The sequence below is a fragment of the Trachypithecus francoisi genome, unplaced genomic scaffold, assembly GCF_009764315.1.
Source record: "Trachypithecus francoisi isolate TF-2019V2 unplaced genomic scaffold, Tfra_2.0 Lachesis_group16, whole genome shotgun sequence".
Taxonomy (NCBI): domain Eukaryota; kingdom Metazoa; phylum Chordata; class Mammalia; order Primates; family Cercopithecidae; genus Trachypithecus; species Trachypithecus francoisi.
Genome location: NW_022681461.1, coordinates 2,651,570 through 2,678,102, shown reverse-complemented (window position 1 = coordinate 2,678,102; position 26,533 = coordinate 2,651,570). Strand labels below are relative to the sequence as shown.

At 38.5% G+C, this 26,533-nt stretch overlaps 1 protein-coding gene across 1 annotated transcript in view; it reads left to right on the top strand.

Moving 5' to 3' along the window:
- The window catches only part of LOC117098297 (contactin-associated protein-like 3), a 79,962-nt gene that overhangs the window by 41,812 nt on the left and 11,617 nt on the right, over positions 1-26,533 (top strand). The window contains 5 exon segments of the mRNA XM_033236689.1: positions 1,148-1,318; positions 2,358-2,576; positions 5,044-5,283; positions 23,955-24,179; positions 25,733-25,866. Coding sequence (XP_033092580.1) covers positions 1,148-1,318; positions 2,358-2,576; positions 5,044-5,283; positions 23,955-24,179; positions 25,733-25,866 — 989 coding nt within the window.

Below are 26,533 nucleotides of genomic sequence, written 5' to 3'. Positions count from 1 at the left end.
AGCTTAGAAAATCACCACTGGCAGCCATCAGAATAAAATTTCAGTCAGGAGCCATCAATATATTATAAAACCATTGGGTGAAAAAATTCTAAACTGGGTAAAGTTGTATTTCTGTAACCTTATAAAGTGTCAAAAATATATGAATTACAAAGAGAAAAATAACTTAATGTTGGAGAAACTCGACAAATGCCACTTTACAAGGCAGTTGAAACGAACAGGACTGGTGATGGGGCTGGTAAGCGTTGCTGGCTGCTGCCGCGACACACAGAGGAGAACACAGCGGCCCTCCTGCAGTAGTTTTGGCAAAAATGCACAACATGAATCCAGTCATGAGTGTGTCAGATAAATCCAAGTGGAGGAACATTCTGCAAATCAACTGAAAAATACCAAAAAGTCAAAAGAACACAAAAGATAAGAAAAGACTGGCACACTGCTCCAGAATGAAGGACACGAAAGAGGCCTGAGGAATCCGTGTGATGTGCAATCCTGGGTTGGGTTTTGGACAGAAGGGAACAAATAAGCTTCTTCGTGTTCTTGGTTGTTCTTGCCATGAAAGGAATTAAGACAGGTGTGTGTGTGTGTGTGTGTGTGTGTAAAAGAAGGACAGAAAGCAAGAGTCTGTGTTCTGCTTTCTGGAGTCATTTATCCAACTACCTCCTTCAAATCTCCACTTGGATGCCTAATAGAGATCTCAGTTTAACATGTGCCAAACTGAGCTGCTGCTCAAACCTGCTTCTTCAGAATTATTTCCCCTCCCAGTTAGACCGAAAACGCCGACGTCACCTCAGACTCCACCCTTCCTCTCACATCTTATCCAGTTCTTCAGTAAGTTCTGTTGGCCGTACCTTTGAGGTGGTTCTGAACTTGACCCTGTCCCCATTGTGTTGCTGCACGATCTCTTAACTGGCCTCATTGCTTTTGCCTGGCTTTTGCTTGGCCTTCTCTGAACACAGAATTCTAATCCTCAACATAATCACCATTTAGCTCTTGATGTCATCAGTATATGACACAGATGCTCAGAACCCCCAGTGAAGGCTCATATAGATTCTTAATGTATTTAGCAATCATAATCCTGTAAGTATCAAATGTAACTGTTATTTTTGTTTCATGACTTTTTTCCTTTTGTCGTTTTCTCTATTGCAAACAGAGTCATTTTGGAATTCAGCTTCCTTCAACACTGAGACTTCATACCTTCATTTCCCTGCTTTCCACGGAGAACTCACTGCTGACGTGTGTTTCTTTTTTAAGACCACAGTTTCCTCCGGGGTGTTCATGGAGAACCTGGGGATCACAGACTTCATCAGGATTGAGCTGCGGGGTAAGCTGCCCGCTCGGGGCAAGTCACAGGGTACCCATTATTTAGCAATAAGAGCTTCAGCTCAACAAAATGTTAGTTATTTCATTCTTACTTTGTATTTCCTTATAAAACACTAAACTTCTATGATTTTAGGTGTTTTTTTTGTTTGTTTGTTTTTGTTTTTGAGAGAGAGGGAGAGAGAGAGGGTTTTGCTGTGTCCCCCAGGCTGGAGCACAGTGGTACTATCTTGGCTCACTGCAACCTCAGCCTCCTAGGTTCAAGCAATTCTCCTGCCTCAGTCTCCTGAGTAGCTGGGACTATAGGCATGCACCACCACGCCCAGCTAATTTTTGTATTTTTGGTAGAGATGTGGTTTTGCCACGTTGACCAGGCTGGTCTTCAACTCCTGGTCTCAAGTGATCTGCCTGCCTCGGGTTTCCAAAGTGCCACGCCCAGCCAGTAATCACTGTTAAAAGAAAATAAAACAATGAAGCATGAAGCACATCATAATCCTTTAAAATGTCACGCCTTCCCTAGAGTACAGGACAGCAGAGCCAGAGCTTTAAACCAAACTCGTCACGTTGTTCACTGAATTCCAAAAATATTTGACCAGACATACTGTTTTTCATGTACCCAAAGCTGAATTTATGACTGTCAGAATTCACATTCAGTGGTTATAGAATTAGATGAGACTTTGAGCCGTTTGTACATAAAATTACTGAAACCTCAAAAACAAATACTATTTGGTATTCTAGCTATGGGTACATAGCTGTGGGGATTCCAGCTATGGGTACATAGCTCTACTATTTAGGACTTACCAAGGTGAATTGGGAACTCTGAGGATAAATATGTTAAAATCCGCTCTGTTTTATTTTTTCCTCCAGGATACAGATTTATTCTGCCCCCCGCCCCTTCCCCAACTCACACTCACGGTTTTCTGCATCGCTGTCATTGTCTCCTTCCATCCTGAGCACGTCTTCATGTTTTCCTGTGTCTGCACAAGACTCAGTTTTCTTCCCTGTGAATTCGCTTGAGCAATATTCATGTCTACTATTTCTAGCTCCCACAGAAGTGACCTTTTCCTTTGATGTGGGGAATGGACCTTGTGAGGTCACGGTGCAGTCACCCACTCCCTTTAATGACAATCGGTGGCACCACGTGAGGGCAGAGAGAAATGTGAAAGGAGCGTCTCTTCAAGTGGATCAGCTTCCTCGGAAGATGCAGCCTGCCCCTGCCGATGGGCACGTTCGTTTGCAGCTCAACAGCCAGCTCTTCATTGGTGAGTGCGGGTGGTTGACAACGGAATTTAGTGTAAGTCCAGAGAAGGTCCAAAAGAAAATAAGAACTGTAACGTACTGAGAGCAACAGTTGCCAGCAACAACTACTACTGCTGTTGGTACTATTTGCTGACAACCTGGTAGGTTCCAGGAGCTTGCTGTGTACTTCTTATTTGACATTTCTTAGTTTTGTTTCTGTTTTCAGACAGAGTCTCGCTGTGTCGCCCAGGCTGGAGTACAGTGACGCGATCTCAGCTCACTGAAACCTCCGCCTCTCGGGTTCAAGCGATTCTCCTGCCTCAGCCTCCTGAGTAGTTGGGACTACAGGCTCAGGCACCACCACGCCTGGCTAATTTTTGTATTTTTAGTAGAGACACGTTTTCACCATGTTGGCCCAGCTGGTCACGATCTCTTGACCTCGTGATCCACCCGCTCCGCCTCCCAAAGTGCTGGGATTACAGGTGTGAGCCACCGGGCCCTGCAGTATCTCAGTGTTTAGGTGTCTTGTCATCTGTTTACAGATGAGATAGCCAAGCCTCAGAGAGGCGGAGTAACCAGCTAATGAGAGGGATCCCAGGACAGCCGACCCCCAAACTTGAACCATTCATATTATAGAGGATTGGCATATGTGACAGCTATGTTTTGTCAACACTATTAGTGTGATCATTAGACATCTTTATCTATTTCTTCAGTTTCACTTCTCAGTGTAGTTACAGAGCTTGTAATTGGGACAGAAGTCCTCCAGGGTCCACTCAAAACCAGATCGCAGGATACCCGCTGAGCGGAAGCAGCACCATGCAGCTCCCTGGGGCCAGGCTTCCAGGAGCCCACTCCTGGTTTTCCTCACTGCTGTGCTCACCTCTGGGGTTCTCTCATCACAGGCTCCTTATTTATAACCCGGTCTTGCTCCTCTGTTCTTGCACTCCATTTATTTAAAGGTGATAGCTCTGGAAGGCTTTCCTTTAGTTTGCTTAATTACTGTTTTATCACTGTTGTTTATTGTTCCCCTTGGGAAAAATATATTTTGCTATATTGCTTTTGAAACTATTCTAACACAGATGAAAGTTCTCACTTGTTCATTTCTTATGCATTTTAAAGCAAATAAGGATGCAATCTAATTAAAACTGGACTAAATCACAAATTATCATACAACCTAATTTACAGGGGAGGGTAGATACAACTTCCAGGCACTAAATGCTACACAATGAACTCATGTATGGATGTGGATGTGGATGGGGGTGTTATTGTTATACCATGACTTCCTAAAACCTAGCTTCAAGTGTGGTTAGCTCTTCTATTAAGGTGCAGTGAGGCTTTTTCAAAGGACGTGAAACCGTCAAACTAGGAGGAATACACGGAGGGGTCAAACCAAGAACTTGATTTTCTCACTTGTAATCTTGGAGATTATTTAAGGGAAAGCCTAGAAACACAATTAGCATACAATTCACCTAGAATCAGCATTCACTGCGGTGAATGAATCACTGGCTTCAGAATCAACCACAAAGCTGATTGGCAGTTCAGATTTGGGGCCCCCACCTTAGGCCCACCGAATCGGAATCTCTGAGAAGAGGCTCAAAACTCTGCATTTTCCAGAAACTCTAGGTAATTTCCGTACTCCTAACATTGAGAATTGTAGCCTTCATAATGGTGTGTGTCACTACACAAGTGTTGTAAACCTCTTTCTTCAGCATTCAAGCTTGACATGACAAAATATGCATGCATGCAGTATTCAATTTGCATTTTCCAGAAACTCTAGGTAATTTCCATGCTCCTAACATTGAGAATTGTTGCCTTCATAATGGTGTGTGTCACTACACAAGTGTTGTAAACCTCTCTAAATGGTTTCTTCAGCATTCCAGTTTGACATGACAAAATACGCATGCATGCAGTATTCAGTTACTGTTTAGCACTATATCCTCTTGAGAGGAGATCCTGGGGTATGGTGTCTCCCCTTCCAACTTCCCCTCCTTTGCTTCTCCATTTCCCTTCACACTTCATTTTTAGAGTCCATCCAAGTAAGAAATGTATCCATATATATTTTTATTATTGTGAAAAGCTTGAAAGTTCATACCTAACCATTATAATGCACATTCTTATTGATAAAGAAAGTAAAATAATGTTTGATGTGGTTTATATTATGTATTTTGTTCTTTGTAAAGGAACTAAAGTGAAATTCTTCCTTACCTGAAGTAAAAGAAATGTTTTTAGATGGACTATTTACCAGACTCACCATGTTTGAAAGTTATATGAATAAATGTTTTATTCAATGTCATTTAAAGCTTCGTGACGTCTCACAACAGTTTTATTTTCAAAATTGCGTGTGTTCACAAAATTTGTGGACACATTGTGATTACTGCCACTCTCCTTAAGGCCTGAGTTTGACATGGACATAAAATCCTGAATAATGGACATAAAATCCTGAATAAAATACCAAGGAACACATTTCTATTTGCAGTGTTTCCATTGTAGGTGGAACGGCCACCAGACAGAGAGGCTTTCTAGGATGCATTCGGTCTCTGCAGTTGAACGGGGTGGCCCTGGATCTGGAAGAAAGAGCCACAATGACGCCAGGAGTGGAGCCTGGGTGTGCAGGACACTGCAGCACCTATGGACACTTGTGTCGCAATGGAGGGAGATGCAGAGAGAAACGCAGAGGGGTCGCCTGTGACTGTGCCTTCTCAGCATATGATGGGCCGTTCTGCTCCAATGGTAAGTGTGACCAAGGAGCAGGTTATAGGGAAAGTACATGGCACTTAAATAATATGAAGAACGCTTATGGCATTTGATATTATACAGAAAGGATAAGATTGAATTATTTGAAATGGAATACTTTCTGTACCAAATTCCTCTATGGAATTTAGAAGGGGTATGACTGGTTTTGAAAACTTAACGGCTGTCAGTCCTCTCTGGATTTCTTTCTTAGAAGATCTCCGGGTTACCCCTAGTATCTGTTCAGTGCTAATCCTCTCAAAATAATTTGGTTTTCAAAACTCTGTCCTTGTACTGTTCTAATTTTGACATCAGTAAAGCATCATTGTTATTTTTGTTTTTAATTTTTAGAGACAACTTCTTGCTATTCAAGCCTCTCTGTTGCCCAGGCTGGACTTGAACTCCTAGGCTTGAGCAATCCTCTTACCCATTGTTCCTTCTGACAATGACTTGAAGTGATTCAAAAGGCCTTTATAGAAATGTTTTTTTTTAATAAAACAAGCATATTAACTAGGAGGGGGAAATCATATTTAACTAAATATTGACATGTCATTAACAGGATCACTCAGACACTTTGTGATGTTTGACTCTTCTTAGAGGAGTGTAGTGGGGCATCACACAGCTGCTTCTCAGGTACAGTCATATTTTGAAAAGAAGAAAAGGGCTGGGCGTGGTGGCTCACGCCTGTAATCCCAACACTTTGGGAGGCCGAGGCAGGCGGATCATGAGGTCAGGAATTCAAGACCAGCCTGGCCAACATGGTAAAACCCCATCTCTACTAAAAATACAGATATTAGCTGGGCATCCCAGCTACTCGAGAGGCTGAGGCAGGAGAATTGCTTGAACCCAGGAGGCAGAGGTTGCAGTGAGCCGAGATTGCACCACTGCACTCCATCCTGGGCGACAGCGTGAGACTCCATGTTGGAAAAAAGAAAAGAAAAGAAAAAAGGGACTGATTTTAATATTAAGTACCCTGCACTGACTTATTTAATATATGTATAATACTTTTATGAAACCTATTAGAATATTGAGTTATAAGAGGTAAAATATGATTGTGTTTTTAAGTGTCTCTGGGCTGTTACACATACTATTTTTAGCAGCAAAACAAGCTTTAATCACTATAAAAATTGTGTGACTTTCAAAAGAATTTTGAGAATTCATTATCTAGAAGTCATTTAAATTTTCAAAAGGTCTTGCATATGTCTTTTCTTAGTCCTGAAGATCTCTGTGCTAACAGATCGCATAGCTCTGGTGCAAATACAGAGCCCTTTTTATATCTGAAAGCCAACATCAGGAGTAACCACTCCTTCATGAGCACAAGTGCTGATTTCTAAAGCATTCCCAATCCACATTTGCTAAGTGAAATTTGAATGTTATTTTATAACCCAAAATTATTTTAAGCATAGACATTGTATTGTAAGTAAATGGAAAATGGTCCTCCAGTGGCTGGGGCATTTGTTATAGTCAGATTACTTAATCTAATAAGAATGATCTGGATTTTCAGTAAATTCTTTATATTTTATGGAAATGGAAAGAGTGGAGTAGTATTCCAAAACAATGATCGTCTCCCAACATCTTTTTATTTACAGGTATATTTGGGGTGTGTGCGTATGTGTGTGTGTATGTGTATACTACAAACATTTTTGGAATTAACTTGATATAAAATTAAAATGTCAACCTTTCATAAAGTGTTTTAAGAGAAGCTGAAAGCCCTTCAACTTTTCTCTCTCAGAATACTGTAGACAACACTTTGGATTAGCCTTTATATCCAAACAGTAAATCTGAGAAACATCTTTGGCATAAAAGAACATTTTTAAATTCTCACCTTGACGGAGGGTTGATCTTCAAATCACCTTTTCTCTAGCTACTGCAGGAGCTCTGTTTCATGCTTCCTACAAAGCAAATCGATTTTTAAAGACGAGGTAAAATTCAAGTAAAAAACATGGTACTCTGGCATTTCCAGGCTGGCCACGTAAGGAGCTCTGTAAACCCTCTCTCATACAAAACAGGCATAACTGGTAAAAATTATTATTTTAAAAAACAACTATTGAAAGTCTCTAGAAAATGTCCTAAGGAAATCAAATGAAGAAACATTTATCCATCAGTAATATAACTGAGAGTTTGAGGCATTTCAGCCAAGACCCTCTCCCTGCACCTCCCCATCCCTAGCTCAGTATGACAGAAGCTCCACTCTGTATGGACGTAGCCAAGAAGCCAAAGGTTTCCTCTCTACCCAGGTCCTACTCCAGAGATACTGCACTACCCCAAGATTGGGTGGCAGCATTTCTTATCATCCCCAGTTTTGTGGGACAGAAGCTCTGTCCACGCAGAAACAGCTGAGAAGTCTGGGGCTTCCTTCCTAAACCAACTCCTCATTCCAGGACATAAGGTCTTCAGGTGTAGCAGCTGGAAAATACTGTGTCCCAATTGCCCTCACTCCAGCTTGCTTTTAAGGAACTGTTTCTACACCAGGAGAGGCAAGGCAAGAAGTACCTTTCCCACCCTGTGCCCTACTTGTAAGCAACGGTTTTACTACAAAGGAGCAGGCCACTCTAACTGCCTTCAGCTTCAGAGCAGTGAGGCAGGTTTAACCAAGAGGGAGGCCATGAAAATACACAGCTTGGTAGCCCTCCCCAAGTGAACTGATTTCTATTTGGAACAGAGCATGGATAAGTTTAAGCATAGTCATATGACGATATTGGCAGTAAGCAATTAAGAGAATGTTGATAACTCCAAGAGAGTAATGAGTTAAACCAGGGATATTTAACAGAGAAAAGAAAAAAGAATCAGCAAACTTGAAGCAAGATTAATAGAGATTATGTATCCTGAAGAATATAGAGAAATAATAATGAAAAAAAACCAGCATCAGAGAAATATCAGACGTAATTAAGCACACCAACATATACGTAATTGAAAATACCAGGAGAGAGACAAAGGATCCAAAAAAATATTTGAAAAATAATGGTTGAAAACATCCCAAATTAATAAAAATCATGAATCTAAGATACAGAAGCTCACTGAAATACAGATGACACAAAGAAGTTTATATCCAGACACATCTTATTAAAAACTTCAAAAGCCGGCCGGGCGCGGTGGCTCAAGCCTGTAATCCCAGCACTTTGGGAGGCCGAGACGGGCGGATCACGAGGTCAGGAGATCGAGACCATCCTGGCTAATATGGTGAAACCCCGTCTCTACTAAAAAATACAAAAAGCTAGCCGGGCGAGGTGGCGGGCGCCTGTAGTCCCAGCTACTCGGGAGGCTGAGGCAGGAGAATGGCCTAAACCCGGGAGGCAGAGCTTGCAGTGAGCTGAGATCCGGCCACTGCACTCCAGCCCGGGCGACAGAGCCAAACTCCGTCTCAAAAAAAAAACAAACAAACAAAAAAACTTTGAAAGCCAGAGTCAAGAAGGAAATTTTAAAAGCAGTAGGGGAAAAATCATATATACAAGGAAACGCCAGGATCAGCAACTAACTTCTAATCTGAAAGAATGGAGGCCACAGGACAGTGAGATAACATATTCAAAGAGATAAGAAAACCATTGTCATCAAGAAACTTACACTCAGCAAAACCATCTTTCATGTTCAGTAGCACAGGATGACTATAGTTAACAATAATATATTGTATATTTCAAAATAACTAGAAGAGTGGAACTGGAATGTTCTTAACAAAAAGAAATGATAAATTTTTAAGGTGATGGATATCTCAGTTACCCTGATTTGATCATTACACATTGTTTGCTTGTATCAAAATATTACCTCTACCCCATAAATACGTACAACTATTAGGTATTCATAAAAACTAAAAATTTGAAAAGATAGTAAAATATATTCCTACTTACAACAAGCAGAGAATTCACTGCTATCAGCCTGCATTAGAGGAAATAACAAAGAACATTCCTTCAGGCTGAAGGAACCAGACAATAATCTGAATCTACACACAAAAAACAAATAGCACTAATAAAGGTAAGTGTACAAGTAATTATAAAAGAAAGTATAATGTCATATTTCTTATCGTTTTCAGTGCTTAACTATTCTAAAAACCAATGTATAAAACTATAATAGAGAATATACAAATATATAATTTATATATTTTCATTGTCGGGCCTATAGAAATATATTACAAAAAACAGCACAGAGGAGACAGATGGGAGCAAGACTGTACTGAAATAAAGAATGACACCAAATGGTAACATGAGTCAGAAGAACAAAGAAAGAGAACCAGAAATGGTAAATAAGAGCGTTTATAGACAGTCTATAAATACTTACTTGCTCTTTTTTTTTTTTTCAGATTTTTTAAAAAGAGAATAAATTATGCAAAATAATAATGGGTTTGGCATGCATAAAAATAGTTCCAAAAGAGAATAAATAGAGCTATGTAGAAATAACTTTTCTAAATCTCACTTGTATTAAGTTAGTGTAAACCCAAAGCAGATTATTGATAAGATATGTATAATGCAAGCTTAGAGCAATCACTAAAGAAAATAAAACAGGCCGGGCGCGGTGGCTCAAGCCTGTAATCCCAGCACTTTGGGAGGCCGAGATGGGCGGATCACAAGGTCAGGAGATCGAGACCATCCTGGCTAACCTGGTGAAACCCCATCTCTACTAAAAAATACAAAAAAAAAAAAACTAGCCGGGCGAGGTGGCGGGCGCCTGTAGTCCCAGCTACTCAGGAGGCTGAGGCAGGAGAATGGCGTAAACCCGGGAGACGGAGCTTGCAGTGAGCTGAGATCCGGCCACTGCACTCCAGCCTGGGCGACAGAGCGAGACTCCGTCTCAAAAAAAATAAATAAATAAATAAAATAAAATAAAACAAAACATTGTCGTGAAGTATATTAAAAGGCTTATATACCACAACCTAGCAGGATTTATCCCAAGATTTCAGGAGTGGTTCAGCAAATGAAAATCAGTCAACATATTACACAAGATTAATAGAATGAGGGGGAAAAGAAACATGATTATCTCAATTGTTGCTGAAAAAAATTTAGCAAACTCCAGTAACCGTTCATGATTGAAAAAAAAAAACTCAATAAACTAGGAATAGAAGGGAACTTTCTCAATATGATAAAGGCTATATATGAAAAGCCTACAACTAACATCATACTCAATGGTGAAAGCTTCTTCCCTAAAATAAGAAACACGACAGGTATGCCCAGTTTTACCACCTAGATTTGTCATAGTACTGGAAGTTCCAGCTAAAGTCATTAAGCAAGAAGAAGAAATAAAAGGCATCCAAATCTGAATAGAAGGGCTATCTCTCTCTCTCAGATTACATTGTCTTATATGTAGAAAACTCTTCAGAAAATAAAAACTGTTAAGAAAAAATAAATACAGCAAAGTTGCAGGATAGAAAATTAACACCAAAAATTTGGTTGTATTTCTCTACACTAGCAATGAAAAATCTGAAAATGAGATTAAGGAAACAATTCATTTGCAATATCATCAGAAGAGTAAAAAACTTAGAAATAAGCTTAACCAAAAAAGTGAAAAGACTTGGACACTGAAAACTATAAAACGTTGTTGAAAGAGATGAAAGACAGACATAAATAGATGGAAAGACATTCCATATTCATCAATTGGAAGACTTAATATTATTAAAATGACAATACAACCCAAAGCAATATGCAGATTTAATCTAATTCTTATCAAAATCCCCAGAGCACTTTTTGTACAAATGGAAAAGGCCATCCCAATATTTATATAAAATTTGAAAAAGCCCAGAATAGGCAAAACAATTTTACAAAAGAACAAAGTTGGAGAATTCACCCTTCTTGACTTCAAAACTCACTATAAACTACATTATTCAAAACAGTGTGGCACTGAATGAGGATAAACCTGTAAATCAATGGAATAGAACCAAGAGGCCAGAAATAAACCTTCATACATACAGTCAATTGATGTTTAACAGTCTTTGTCAAGATCACTCAATAGGAAAATAACAGTCTATTTAACATAAACATAGGAAAAGTGGGTGTTCACTTGCAAAGATTGAAGTTAGACCCTTACCAAAATTAACTCAAAATGAATCAAAGTTTTAAATCTAAAAGCTAAAACTATAAAAATTTTTGGGAGAAGATATATAGGCAGATCTTCATGATCTTGGATTTGGTAGTGGTTTTTTAAAGATCACACCAAAAGCACAGGCAACAACAACAACAAAAATAGATTATTTGGACTTTATCAAAATTAACAACTTCTGTGTATCAAAGAGCACTATCAAGAGAGTAAAAAGACAACCCACAGAATGTGATAAAATATTTGCAAATTATATATCTGATCTAGAATATGTTAATAACTTCCACAGCTTAACAACAAAAACAGTCTAATTGGACAAAGGACTTGATGAGACATTTCTCCAAAAAGATATACAGAGAGTCAGTAATCACATGGAAGGATGATACTCAACATCTTTAGTTATTAAGGAAATGCAAACCAAAAGTATAATGAGCCGCCTCTTCAAACCTACTAGATTGACTATATAAAAAAAAAAAAAAAAAAAACCAGAAAATAACAAGTTTGGGCAAGAACATAGAGAAATTGGAACTCTCTTTTGTTACTGGTGGGAATGTAAATGCCACAGCCAGTGTCGAAATTGATTTAGAGTTAACTCAAAATAGTTAAACAGAATTACCTTCGAACCCAACAATTCCACTTCTACATATATAACCAAAACAATTGAAAACAAGAACTCCAGCAGATACTTGTATACAAATGTTCATAGTAGCACTAATCACAATAGTGTAAATAATACAAGTGTCCATCAACACATGAATTGATTTAAAAAAATGTAGTGTATACATATACTGGTATATTGTTCAGCCATTAAAAGGAATGAGGTTCTGATACATGATACAACACTGATGAACCTAGAAGACATTGTGCTAAGTGAAATAAGCCAGACACAAGAAGGCAGATATTATATGACTCCATGTTTACTAGATATCAATAGATAAATTTGTAGAGACAAAGTAGATTCAAGGATACCAGCAGCTGAGATGAGGAAGCAATGGAGAGTTATTGCTTAATGAATAGAGAGTTTATCTTTGGGGTGATGAAAGACTTTGGAAATCAAAAGAGGTGATAATTGCACAACATTGTGAATTTAATTAATGCTACCAAATTTCACATTGTAAATGGTTAAGTGGCAAATTATATATCACATATATTTTACCCCAAAGTATAGTGAAATCAAGAAAGAAATTAAAATGTTACAAAATATCCACCAATACAAAATAATAAGTCAAGAACAAAAGTGAAAAGAAAACAATGAAACATATAGAAAAAGAAAAAAAGTGGCAGATGTAAATCCAACTGTATCAGTAATAATATTAAACATTCATCGGCTGAGTAATCCAGTCAAAAGACAGATACTGTCAGAATGGATAACAAAAGAAATCTAACTATAGGCTGTCTGAGGAGATACAGTTTAGATTGAAACGGGTAATGTAGTTGAAAATAAAAGAAGGGAAAACATGTACAATGCAAAGAGTAACCCTAGAGAGCCAAAGGGACTATAGTTAATATCAGAAAAAATAAACTCTAAAACAAAAGGTGCTACCAGAAATAGAGAAACTTTTATAATAAAAAGTTAATTCCGGCCGGGCGCGGTGGCTCAAGCCTGTAATCCCAGCACTTTGGGAGGCCGAGACGGGCGGATCACAAGGTCAGGAGATCGAGACCATCCTGGCTAACATGGTGAAACCCCGTCTCTACTAAAAAAATACAAAAAACTAGCCGGGCGAGGTGGCGGGCGCCTGTAGTCCCAGCTACGCGGGAGGCTGAGGCAGGAGAATGGCGGGAACCCGGGAGGCGGAGTTTGCAGTGAGCTGAGATCCGGCCACTGGACTCCAGCCCCGGCGACGGAGCGAGACTCCGTCTCAAAAAAAAAAAAAAAAAAGTTAATTCCCTCAAAAGGATATAACGACTACAAATTTAGAAGCAGTTAATAATATAGCCCCAAATTACATAAAGAATACCTGACAGAACTGAAAAGAGAAACAGACAAATGAGGAATAAGCTGGAGGATTCAATACTTCACTTTCAATAAAGGATAGAATAATTACTCAGAAGATTACCAAGAAAACAGAGTTGAAAAAACTAACACAATCATTCTAGCACATATCTGTACAACATGCCACTTAACAATAGCAGAATGTATATTCTTCTCAAGTGTTCATGGAACATATTCTAGGTTAGACAACATGCTACCTGTAAATCAAGCCTCAACACATTTAAAAGGATTGAAATCATATGAAGGGTCTTTTTTAAACACAATGGGATGAAATTAATAACACAAGGAATTTGTAGAATATCACAAATATGTGGAAATTAGACACTCCAAAACCAAAAGGGAAATTAGAAAAGGCTTTGAGATAAATGAAAGCAAAAATACCACATTTCTAAAACATATAGTAACACAGCTAAAGCAGGGTTTAGAGGGAATTTTAAAGCTGTAAACATCAATATTTAAAAAGAAAAACGGTTCCCAAATAAAAAACCTGACCTGCCACTGTAAGACACTGAAAAAAGAAGAGCAAACTAAATCTAATGTAAGGAGAAAGCAGGAAAAATAAATAAAACAGGAGAAACTTCTCAAATGGATAATACAAAAGTGACAGAAAAAATTAACCAAACCAAAAGTCAGTCCTTTAAAATTGCTGACAAAATTGGCAAACCTTTAGTACAACTGACCAAGAATAAAAGAGATGATTCAGATTACTAGAAGGACATATAAAAGAGTGATAGTACTACCAACCTTACAGAAATAACATGCATTGCAAGGGAATATAAACAACTGTATGTTGAAAAAAATTACGTAACAGATAAAATGGACAAATTCCTAGGATGACACTAACTACAAAATTAATGCAAACTACTACTTCTCTTTCAAGAAGGAGGAGAAAAAATAGTCCTGTAACAATAAGAGGAATGTCTTAATAATATTAAAATACCACACAAAGTAAAGCCCAGGTCCAGATGGTTTCAAACAATTGATGCTATCAACTATCAGAATATATCAACTATTTAAAAATCTATCAACTATTTAAACAAAAAGTATTAATTATTCAAAACTCTTCCAAAACATAAAAGAGAAAGCATTTTTCAACTTATTCTGTAAGGTCAGTATTCCCCTAATACCAAAGCCAGACATAGATACGTCAGTATATATATTTTAAATCTATAGACCAATATCATTTAAGCAGATAGATGTGAAAACCCTAAACAGAATATTACCAAAGCAAATCCAGTCACATATAAAAATGACTATACATCAAGACAAAGTGGAAATGATCCCAGAAATGGAAAGTTGTCTTAACAGCTGAAAATCAATTAATATAATACACTATATCTAAGAAATAAAGGACAGAAACACATGAAAATCTCTACTGATGCAGAAAAGTCATTTGATAAAATCCAACATCCTTTTATGAATTTTTGTTTACTTTCAAGAAAGTAATTATGGAAGATAACTTCCTCAATCTAACAAATGGCATTTTTGAAAAACTCATAGCTAAAATTATTATATTTGATTATAAAGACTGAATGTTTTTTCCTAAGATCACGAACAAGACAAGAATGTATGCTCTCACTTTTTTTTTTTTTTTTTGAGACGGAGTCTCGCTCTGTCGCCCGGATCTCAGCTCACTGCAAGCTCCGCCTCCTGGGTTCACACCATTCTCCCGCCTCAGCCTCCGAGTAGCTGGGACTACAGGCGCCCGCCACCGCACCCGGCTAGTTTTTTGTATTTTTTTTTTTTTTGTAGAGACAGGGTTTCACCGTGTTAGCCAGGAGGGTCTCGATCTCCTGACCTCGTGATCCATCCGCCTCGGCCTCCCAAAGTGCTGGGATTACAGGCTTGAGCCACCGCGCCCAGCCGCTCTCACTACTTCTATTCAGCATTGTACTAGAGGTTCAGGCCAGGCTGATTAGGCAAGAAAATGAAAAAATTTTTAAAAAAGAAAAAAAGATCCAAATTAGAAAGGAAATAAAACTATCTCTATTTGAGATGGCGTGATTTTTTTATATAAAAAATCCCAAAGAATCCACTTAAAACTATTAAAACTAAAACCAAGTTCAGCAAAATTGCAGAATACAAGAACGATATACAAAATAAATTGTATTTCTATACATTAGCTATGAATCATCTGAAAATAAAATCAATAAGAATTTTATTTACAGTAGCATCAAAAAGAATAACACACATAGCAATACATTTAACAAAAGAAATGGAAAACACACTGAAAACTATAAAGCATGGAAACAAATTAAGGATAAATAAATGGAGAGATATTTCATGTCATGGATTGAATAATTAATATAAATAAAATACCAGTGTTCTCTACATTGATATACAGATTCAGTAGTTTCAATCAATATCCCAGCTGGCTTCTTTCCTGAAATTGACAAGCTGATTTCATATGAAAATTTAAGTGATGCAGAATAGCCAAAACAATCTTTAAAAAGAAGAAATTTGATAGATTCACACCTCCCAATTTCCAAACTTACTGCAAAGTAGTATATAACTGGCCTAAGACTAAACAGATAGCTCAATGGGATAAAATTGAAATTCCAGATAGATACCTCACCATTTATGGTCAATGGATTTTACAAGAGTGCCAGGACAACCCAATGGGAAGAAATAGTCTCTGAGACAACTGAATATACATGCACATGCAAATGAATGAAATTAGACTTCTGTCTCACACATACATAAAAATGTACCAAGTAGACCTTGATGTAAGAACTAAAACTATAAAACTCTTAAAACATGGGAGAACGAAAGAGTAGATAACCCACAAAATGGAAGAAATTATTGCAAATCATGTATCTTAAAAGGGTTTAGTATTCAAATTATTTAAACAGCTTTTACAACTGAATAAGAAGCCGGGCGCGGTGGCTCACGCCTGTAATCCCAGCACTTTGGGAGGCCGAGGCAGGCAGATCATGAGGTCAGGAGATCGAGACCATCCTGGCTAACACGATGAAAACCCCATTTCTACTAAAAAAACAAAGAAATTAGCCAGACATGGTGGCAGGCGCCTGTAGTCCCAGCTAGTCTGGAGGCTGAGGCAGGAGAATGGCGTGAACCCAGGAGGCAGAGCTTGCAGTGAGCTGAGATTGCGCCACTGCACTCCCACCTGGGCGACAGAGCGAGACTCCCTCTCAGAAAAACAAACGGGGGCGGAGCAAGATGGCCGAATAGGAACAGCTCCAGTCTCCAACTCCCAGCGCGAGCGACACAGAAGACCGTGATTTCTGCATTTTCAACTGAGGTACTGGGGTCATCTCACTAGGGAGTGCCAGACAATCGGTGCTGGACAGCGGCTGCAGCCTGACCAACGAGAGCAGAAGCAGGGTGAGGCATCACCTCACCTGGGAAGCGCAAGGGGGAAGGGAATCCCTTTTCCTAGCCAGGGGAACTGAGACACACAACACCTGAAAAATTGGGTAACTCCCACCCGAATACTGCGCTTTAAGCAAACGGGCACACAAGGAGAATATATCCCACACCTGGCCGGGAGGGTCCCACGCCCACGGAGCCTCCCTCATTGCTAACACAGCAGTCTGCGGCGATCTAACCACAAGGCAGCAGGCTGGGGGAGGGGCACCCGCCATTGCTGAGGCTTAAGTAGGTAAACAAAGCCGCTGGGAAGCTCGAACTGGGTGGAGCTCACAGCAGCTCAAGGAAACCTGCCTGTCGCTGTAGAATCCACCTCTGCGGACAGGGCACAGCTAAAAAACAACAGGGGAAGCAGCAGAGGCCTGTGCAGACGCGAACGACTCTGTCTGACAGCTTTGAAGAGAGCAGTGGATCTCCCGACACGGTGGTTGAGATCTGAGAACGGACAGACTGCCTACTCAAGTGGGTCCCTGACCCCTGAGTAGCCTAACTGGGAGACATCCCCCACTAGGGGAAGTCTGACACCCCACGTCTCACAGGGTGGAGTACACCCCTGAGAGGAAGCTTCCAAAGTAAGAATCAGATAGGTACACTCACTGTTCAGCAATATTCTATCTTCTGCAACCTCTGCTGCTGATACCCAGGCAAACAGGGTCTGGAGTGGACCTCAAGCAATCTCCAACAGACCTATAGCTGAGGGTCCTGACTGTCAGAAGGAAAACTATCAAACAGGAAGGACACCTATACCAAAACCCCATCAGTACATCACCATCATCAAAGACCAGAGACAGATAAAACCACAAAGATGGGGAAGAAGCAGGGCAGAGAAGCTGGAAATTCAAAAAATAAGAGCGCATCTCCCCCTGCAAAGGAGCGCAGCCCATCGCCAGCAACGGATCAAAGCTGGTCAGAGAATGACTTTGATGACATGAGAGAAGAAGGCTTCAGTCCATCAAACTTCTCAGAGCTAAAGGAGGAATTATGTACCCAGCGCAAAGAAACTAAAAATCTTGAAAAAAGAGTGGAAGAATTGACAGCTAGACTAATTAATGCAGAGAAGGTCATAAACGAAATGACAGAGATGAAAACCATGACACGAGAAATATGTGACAAATCCACGAGCTCCAGTAACCGACTCGATCAACTGGAAGAAAGAGTATCAGCGATTGAGGATCAAATGAATGAAATGAAGCGAGAAGAGAAACCAAAAGAAAAAAGAAAAAGAAATGAACAAAGCCTGCAAGAAGTATGGGATTATGTAAAAAGACCAAATCTACGTCTGATTGGGGTGCCTGAAAGTGAGGGGGAAAATGGAACCAAGTTGGAAAACACTCTGCAGGATATCATCCAGGAGAACTTCCCCAACCTAGTAGGGCAGGCCAACATTCAAATTCAGGAAATACAGAGAACGCCACAGAGATACTCCTCGAGAAGAGCAACTCCAAGACACATAATTGCCAGATTCACCAAAGTTGAAATGAAGGAAAAAATCTTAAGGGCAGCCAGAGAGAAAGGTCGGTTACCCACAAAGGGAAGCCCATCAGACTAACAGCAGATCTCTCAGCAGAAACTCTACAAGCCAGAAGAGAGTGGGGGCCAATATTCAACATTCTTAAAGAAAAGAATTTTAAACCCAGAATTTCATATCCAGCCAAACTAAGTTTCATAAATGAAGGAGAAAGAAAATCCTTTACAGATAAGCAAATGCTTAGAGATTTTGTCACCACCAGGCCTGCCTTACAAGAGACCCTGAAGGAAGCCCTAAACATGGAAAGGAACAACCGGTACCAGCCATTGCAAAAACATGCCAAAATGTAAAGACCATCGAGGCTAGGAAGAAACTGCATCAACTAACGAGCAAAATAACCAGTTTATATCATAATGGCAGGATCAAGTTCACACATAACAATATTAACCTGAAATGTAAATGGACTAAATGCTCCAATTAAAAGACACAGACTGGCAAACTGGATAAAGAGTCAAGACCCATCAGTCTGCTGTATTCAGGAGACCCATCTCACATGCAGAGACATACATAGGCTCAAAATAAAGGGATGGAGGAAGATCTACCAAGCAAATGGAGAACAAAAAAAAGCAGGGGTTGCAATCCTAGTCTCTGATAAAACAGACTTTAAACCATCAAAGATCAAAAGAGACAAAGAAGGCCATTACATAATGGTAAAGGGATCAATTCAACAGGAAGAGCTAACTATCCTAAATATATATGCACCCAATACAGGAGCACCCAGATTCATAAAGCAAGTCCTTAGAGACTTACAAAGAGACTTAGACTCCCATACAATAATAATGGGAGACTTCAACAGTCCACTGTCAACATTAGACAGATCAACGAGACAGAAAGTTAATAAGGATATCCAAGAATTGAACTCATCTCTGCACCAAGCGGACCTAATAGACATCTACAGAACTCTCCACCCCAAATCAACAGAATATACATTCTTCTCAGCACCACATCACACTTATTCCAAAATTGACCACATAATTGGAAGTGAAGCACTCCTCAGCAAATGTCAAAGAACAGAAATTATAACAAAGTGTCTCTCAGACCACAGTGCAATCAAACTAGAACTCAGGACTAAGAAACTCAATCAAAACCGCTCAACTACATGGAAACTGAACGACCTGCTCCTGAATGACTACTGGGTACATAACGAAATGAAGGCAGAAATAAAGATGTTCTTTGAAACCAATGAGAACAAAGATACAACATACCAGAATCTCTGGGACACATTTAAAGCAGTGTGTAGAGGGAAATTTATAGCACTAAATGCCCACAAGAGAAAGCAGGAAAGATCTAAAATTGACACTCTAACATCACAATGAAAAGAACTAGAGAGGCAAGAGCAAACACATTCAAAAACTGGCAGAAGGCAAAAAATAACTAAGATCAGAGCAGAACTGAAGGAGATAGAGACACAAAAAACCCTCCAAAAAATCAATGAATCCAGGAGTTGGTTTTTTGAAAAGATCAACAAAATTGACAGACCACTAGCAAGGCTAATAAAGAAGAAAAGAGAGAGGAATCAAATAGATGCAATAAAAAATGATAAAGGGGATCTCACCACTGACCCCACAGAAATACAAACTACCATCAGAGAATACTATAAACACCTCTACGCAAATCAACTAGAAAATCTAGAAGAAATGGATAATTTCCTGGACATTTACACTCTCCCAAGACTAAACCAGGAAGAAGTTGAATCCCTGAATAGACCAATAGCAGGCTCTGAAATTGAGGCAACAATTAATAGCCAACCCACCAATAAAAGTCCAGGACCAGATGGATTCACAGCTGAATTCTACCAGAGGTACAAGGAGGAGCTGGTACCATTCCTTCTGAAACTATTTCAATCAATAGAAAAAGAGGGAATCCTCCCTAACTCATTTTATGAGGCCAACATCATCCTGATACCAAAGCCTGACAGAGACACAACAAGAAAAGAGAATTTTAGACCACTATCCCTGATGAACATCGATGCAAAAATCCTCAATAAAATACTGGCAAACCGGATTCAGCAGCACATCAAAAAGCTTATCCACCCATGATCATGTGGGCTTCATCCCTGGGATGCAAGGCTGGTTCAACATTCGCAAATCAATAAATGTAATCCAGCATATAAACAGAACCAAAGACAAGAACCACATGATTATCTCAATAGATGCAGAAAAGGCTTTTGACAAAATTCAACAGCCCTTCATGCTAAAAACGCTCAATAAATTCGGCATTGATGGAACGTACCTCAAAATAATAAGAGCTATTTATGACAAACCCACAGCTAATATCATACTGAATGGGCAAAAACTGGAAAAATTCCCTTTGAAAACTGGCACAAGACAGGGATGCCCTCTCTCACCACTCCTATTCAACATAGTCTTGGAAGTTCTGGCTAGGGCAATCAAGTAAGAGAAAGAAATCAAGGGTATCCAGTTAGGAAAAGAAGTTAAATTGTCCCTGTTTGCAGATGACATGATTGTATATTTAGAAAACCCCATCATCTCAGCCCAAAATCTCCTTAAGTTGATAAGCAACTTCAGCAAAGTCTCAGGATACAAAATTAATGTGCAAAAATCACAAGCATTCTTATACACCAGTAACAGACAAGCAGAGAGCCAAATCAGGAATGATCTTCCATTCACAATTGCTTCAAAGAGAATCAAATACCTAGGAATCCAACTTACAAGGGATGTAAAGGACCTCTTCAAGGAGAACTACAAACCACTGCTCAGAGAAATAAAAGAGGACACAAACATATGGAAGAACATACCATGCTCATGGATAGGAAGAATCAATATTGTGAAAATGGCCATACTGCCCAAGGTTATTTATAGATTCAATGCCATCCCCATCAAGCTACCAATGACTTTCTTCATGGAATTGGAAAAAACTGCTTTAAAGTTCATATGGAACCAAAAAAGAGCCCGCATTGCCAAGACAATCCTAAGTCAAAAGGACAAAGCTGGAGGCGTCACGCTACCTGACTTCAAACTATACTACAAGGCTGCAGTAACCAAAACAGCATGGTACTGGTACCACAACAGAGATATAGACCAATGGAACAGAACAGAGTCCTCAGAAATAATACCACACATCTACAGCCATCTGATCTTTGACAAACCTGAGAGAAACAAGAAATGGGGAAAGGATTCCCTATTTAATAAATGGTGCTGGGAAAGTTGGCTAGCCATAAGTAGAAAGCTGAAACTGGATCCTTTCCTTACTCCTTATACGAAGATTAATTAAAGATGGATTAGAGACTTAAATGTTAGACCTAATACCATAAAAACCCTAGAAGAAAATCTAGGTAGTACCATTCAGGACATAGGCATGGGCAAGGACTTCATGTCTAAAACACCAAAAGCAACGGCAGCAAAAGCCAAAATTGACAAATGGGATCTAATGAAACTAAAGAGCTTCTGCACAGCAAAAGAAACTACCATCAGAGTGAACAGGCAACCTACAGAATGGGAGAAAATTTTTGCAATCTACTCATCTGACAAAGGGCTAATATCCAGAATCTACAAAGAACTCAAACAAATATACAAGAAAAAAACAAACAACCCCATCAAAAATTGGGCAAAGGATATGAACAGACATTTCTCAAAAGAAGACATGCATACAGCCAACAGACACATGAAAAAATGCTCATCATCACTGGCCATCAGAGAAATGCAAATCAAAACCACAATGAGATACCATCTCACACCAGTTAGAATGGCAATCATTAAAAAATCAGGAAACAACAGGTGTTGGAGAGGATGTGGAGAAATAGGAACACTTTTACACTGTTGGTGGGATTGTAAACTAGTTCAACCATTATGGAAAACAGTATGGCAATTCCTCAAGGATCTAGAACTAGATGTACCATATGACCCAGCCATCCCACTACTGGGTATATACCCAAAGGATTATAAATTATTCTACTACAAAGACACATGCACACGTATGTTTATTGCGGCACTATTCACAATAGCAAAGACTTGGAATCAACCCAAATGTCCATCTGTGACAGACTGGATTAAGAAAATGTGGCACATATACACCATGGAATACTATGCAGCCATAAAAAAGGATGAGTTTGTGTCCTTTGTAGGGACATGGATGCAGCTGGAAACCATCATTCTTAGCAAACTATCACAAGAAGAGAAAACCAAACACCGCATGTTCTCACTTATAGGTGGGAACTGAACAATGAGATCACTTGGACTCGGGAAGGGGAACATCATACACTGGGGCCTATCATGGGGAGGGGGGAGGGGGGAGGGATTGCATTGGGGAGTTATACATGATATAAATGATGAATTGATGGGTGCTGATGAGTTGATGGGTGCAGCACACCAACGTGGCACAAGTATACATATGTAACAAACCTGCACGTTATGCACATGTACCCTAGAACTTAAAGTATACTAAAAATAAATAAATAAATATATAAATAAAACAAAAAAAACTGAATAAAAAGAAATTTAACCCAATTAAATAATAGGTAAAGCTTATAAATAGATATTTCTTCAGCAAATATGTGTGAATGGCCAATAAAATCATGAAAAAATAGTTGGCAACATTAGCCAGTAGAGAAACACAATCATGAAATACCTTTTCACACAGACAAATATAGTTGTAATTTTAAAGAAAGATAATAACAAATGTTGGTGAGGATTTGGAGATGTTAAAACCCTCCTAATTGCTGTTTGGAATATAAAATGGTATAGCTATTTTGGAAAAAATATGGCAGTTCCTCAAAATCTTTTTTTTTTCTTTTCTCAAAATCTTAAGGTTGTTGTTATCATAAGATTACACAATTTTACTCCTAGGTATATATACCTAAGAAAAATTAAAACGTGTCCATAGAAAAACTTACACGTGAATTTTCATGGAAGCATTATTTATAATAGTCAAAAAGTAGAAACAACCCAAATGTCTATCAGCTGTTAAATAGATCCACAAAATGTGGCACATCCATTATTATTTACATCCAATGAAATATTATTCACCAATAAAAAGGAATAAAATACTGATATATGCTACAAGATGGATGAAGCTTGAAAATATCATGGTAAGTGAGAGGCCAGATTAAAAAGACCACACATTATATGATTCCACTGATATGAAATCTCCTGAATAGGAACCTCTGCAGAGACAGAAAGTAAATTAGTAGTTGCATAGACTGGGATGTTGGAGAGAAACAGAGAATGACTGCTAGTGGATATGGAGGGTTTCGTATGAGGGAATAAGAAGGTCGGGAGGAGTGAAAATACTCCGAAACTGATTGTGGCAATGTTTGCACATGCCTGCGGATAGACTAAAAGACATAGAATTTTACACTGTAATTGGGCGTATTACATGGCATATGGATTATATCTGAATAAAGATGTTTAAAAATGAATGATTTGGGAAAATATTGGAACCCAAAGATGAGATAAGTTACCTTTAAATTATACATTTATTCTGGAGAATAAATCATATGTAAATATGAGATGAAGATGATTTGGAGAATTAAATAAAATCTCTGTTAAATGTTAGTCAATTCTGGGTTATGAGTATATTGGAGTTTGCTACTTTTTCTTCAAACTGCAGTTTTTAAAAAAGTTTTAAAAGTGAAAAATAGAAAATAAAACAGGAAAGCATTTCACTATTATTTTATCTCCCAGGATATTTAAGGTTTGGTCTCATTCTCTAAACGTACTCAACACAAGACTGTTGGACTTACGTTTTGTTAACATAACAAAAATGTATTTTTCATTTCAGAGATTTCCGCATATTTTCAGACTGGCTCCTCAATGACATATGATTTTCAAGAACATTACACTTTAAGTGAAAACTCCAGCTCCCTCGTTTCTTCATTACACAGAGATGTAACATTGACCAGAGAAACAATCACGCTGAGCTTCCGAACCACACAAACCCCGAGCTTATTGCTGTATGTGAGCTCTTTCTATGAGGAATACCTTTCAGTTATCCTCGCCAACAATGGTGAATATCTTTTGTGTAAAGAAAAAGAGAACCCTGAATTAGAAAAATAGGACTGGAATGGCATGGGTCTTTTCAGCATTCAAACTATAAATGAAAGAAAACTGCATGCCTTCCAATGTCTGCTTTTTCAGTGCCTTCCTTAATGGTTATTATAAAAGCTAGCATTTCAAGATGAAATTAAGATGCTTTTCTCACATTACATGTTTGATAATTTTATGGAGTTGATATGCCGTTGTATTCTTGATAGGATGCCTTTAATAGTACATGATGACTCAAATTGGTTTTGCAGTTCATTTTGAAATAAGATATCTAGATACATGACATACATTCCCTCCTCATTCTAAGCCAAATAGAGGAGCATTTATGTGGATGTTATAGTACAGCTATATAAAAGCCAATTCCTTTAAGCAACAGATAAGTACAGCTGTTCTCTATCTCATCAGTGGCTGAAAAACTAGTTATATCACTTTAATAGAAGAAAAGTATAGTAGCAGCCTCTCAAACAGTGGTAATTGAGGCATTCTAAGGCTTTCACAGTTGAACAAGAAGACCAAGCTTTAAGTTTGTTAGATACACAGCACAAAAATTTAATGTCTCAAAAAAATCTACAAAATCTCTGATTAGGCTGGACGCAGTGGCTCACGCCTATAATCCCAGCACTTTGGGAGGCCAAGGCGGGCAGATCATGAGGTCAGGAGATCGAGACCATCCTGGCTAACACTGTGAAACCCTGTCTCTACTAAAAAATACAAAAAAATTAGCCAGGCGTGGTGACAAGCGCCTGTAGTCCCAGCTACTTGGGGACGCTGAGGCAGGAGAATGGCGTGAACCAGGCAGGTGGAACTTGCAGTGAGCTGAGATCGCACCACTGCACTCCAGCCTGGGTGACCGAGAGAGACTCCACCTCAAAAAAATATATATATATATCTGATCAACAGGACCTTAGTATAAGCTGCAAGAGAATTATAGATAATGAGGGTACATCTGTGTAGGAGAGGGGTATGTATATTAGATGATGTAGATTTTTTTTGAAACCTTGTCTCCTGACAAAACCTTTCTCTTCCTCATTTTTGGATTATGGCAGGAGACTTAAAATAATTCTGGCTATAAAAAGTCTTTATCCACGTATCAGTAATACATTAAAATGAGTCTTATTAGAAGTTATAATTACAGGAACTGAATATTGATATAATGTTGTATGGAGTTTCATCATTTCATAAAATAAATATCAAAGTCATAATGAATTTAGATCTGAGTTCTGAGCTCATATGCATAATTTAAACCTTTTCATTTAAAAATGAAGAGAGACTGCTTGTTAACAACACATTTAGTCTTGACTTTTAAAATAGCATCATTGGACCCAGAGTCTGGCACTGGAATAGCACTTAAGTAATTACTGTTCCAGGAAAGATGGCTATTGGGTGCATCTAAATTGATGCTAAATAGATTCAAAAGTGCTGTAAGTAAATAATAATAAAAGTGCTCTAGAATCTGTATCAAGAGTTTTATAAAATACCACTTTAATTTTAAATGCCATTTATTTTTCTTTTTAGGAAGTTTGCAGATTAGGTACAAGCTAGATAGACATCAGAATCCTGATGCATTTGCCTTTGATTTTAAAAACATGGCTGATGGGCACCTTCACCAAGTGAAAATTAACAGAGAAGACGCAGTGGTCGTGGTAGAGGTAATCCCCAAAATTCAAAAGTCAGACTAACTAATATTATTATTTTGAGAACAAATAATCTAATGCAAAAATTTGATAATAAATACTAATGAAAGAGCAACCCATTCAGTGCTGCTCTTCCGTAAGTCAAGAAAAAGAGGCCAAATACGGCCAGGATCTGGGGGAGAGGAGGTGTGGTTTATTCTGTGTTGCTTTGTTTTGTTTGTTTAGCAATATAGTTCTGTCAAAGGTATTATTAATATTTTACTGTTTAAAATATCAAAATATCTTTATTTGTTTTACTTTACTCAGTAGGGAATGTTCTTTAGTTTATTATAGTGACTACTGGTGGAATCTATTCATTGATATTGCAGTGGGAACTTGCCTTATTCTGATTATAAAAGAACAAATGCTTTAGCAACTTAAAAACACGGTTTAAAAGCACACCACATAGTCATTAAAATGGGAATAAGTAAGAAAATAGACCTGAGTCACAACAGACGAAGTAAATTACACATTGTCATTGGCATTGAAGGAAAATAGACTTTCAATCTGCATAGAGGACAACAATGCTTGGTTTTATGTTTGAAATGTTCTCCACAGAATGAGCAGGTATTTAAGCTTGAAACAGCTGCTTCCATCTTTTTCATGGACTCTGCCCATTATAGATCCTTCCATTATGAAGAAG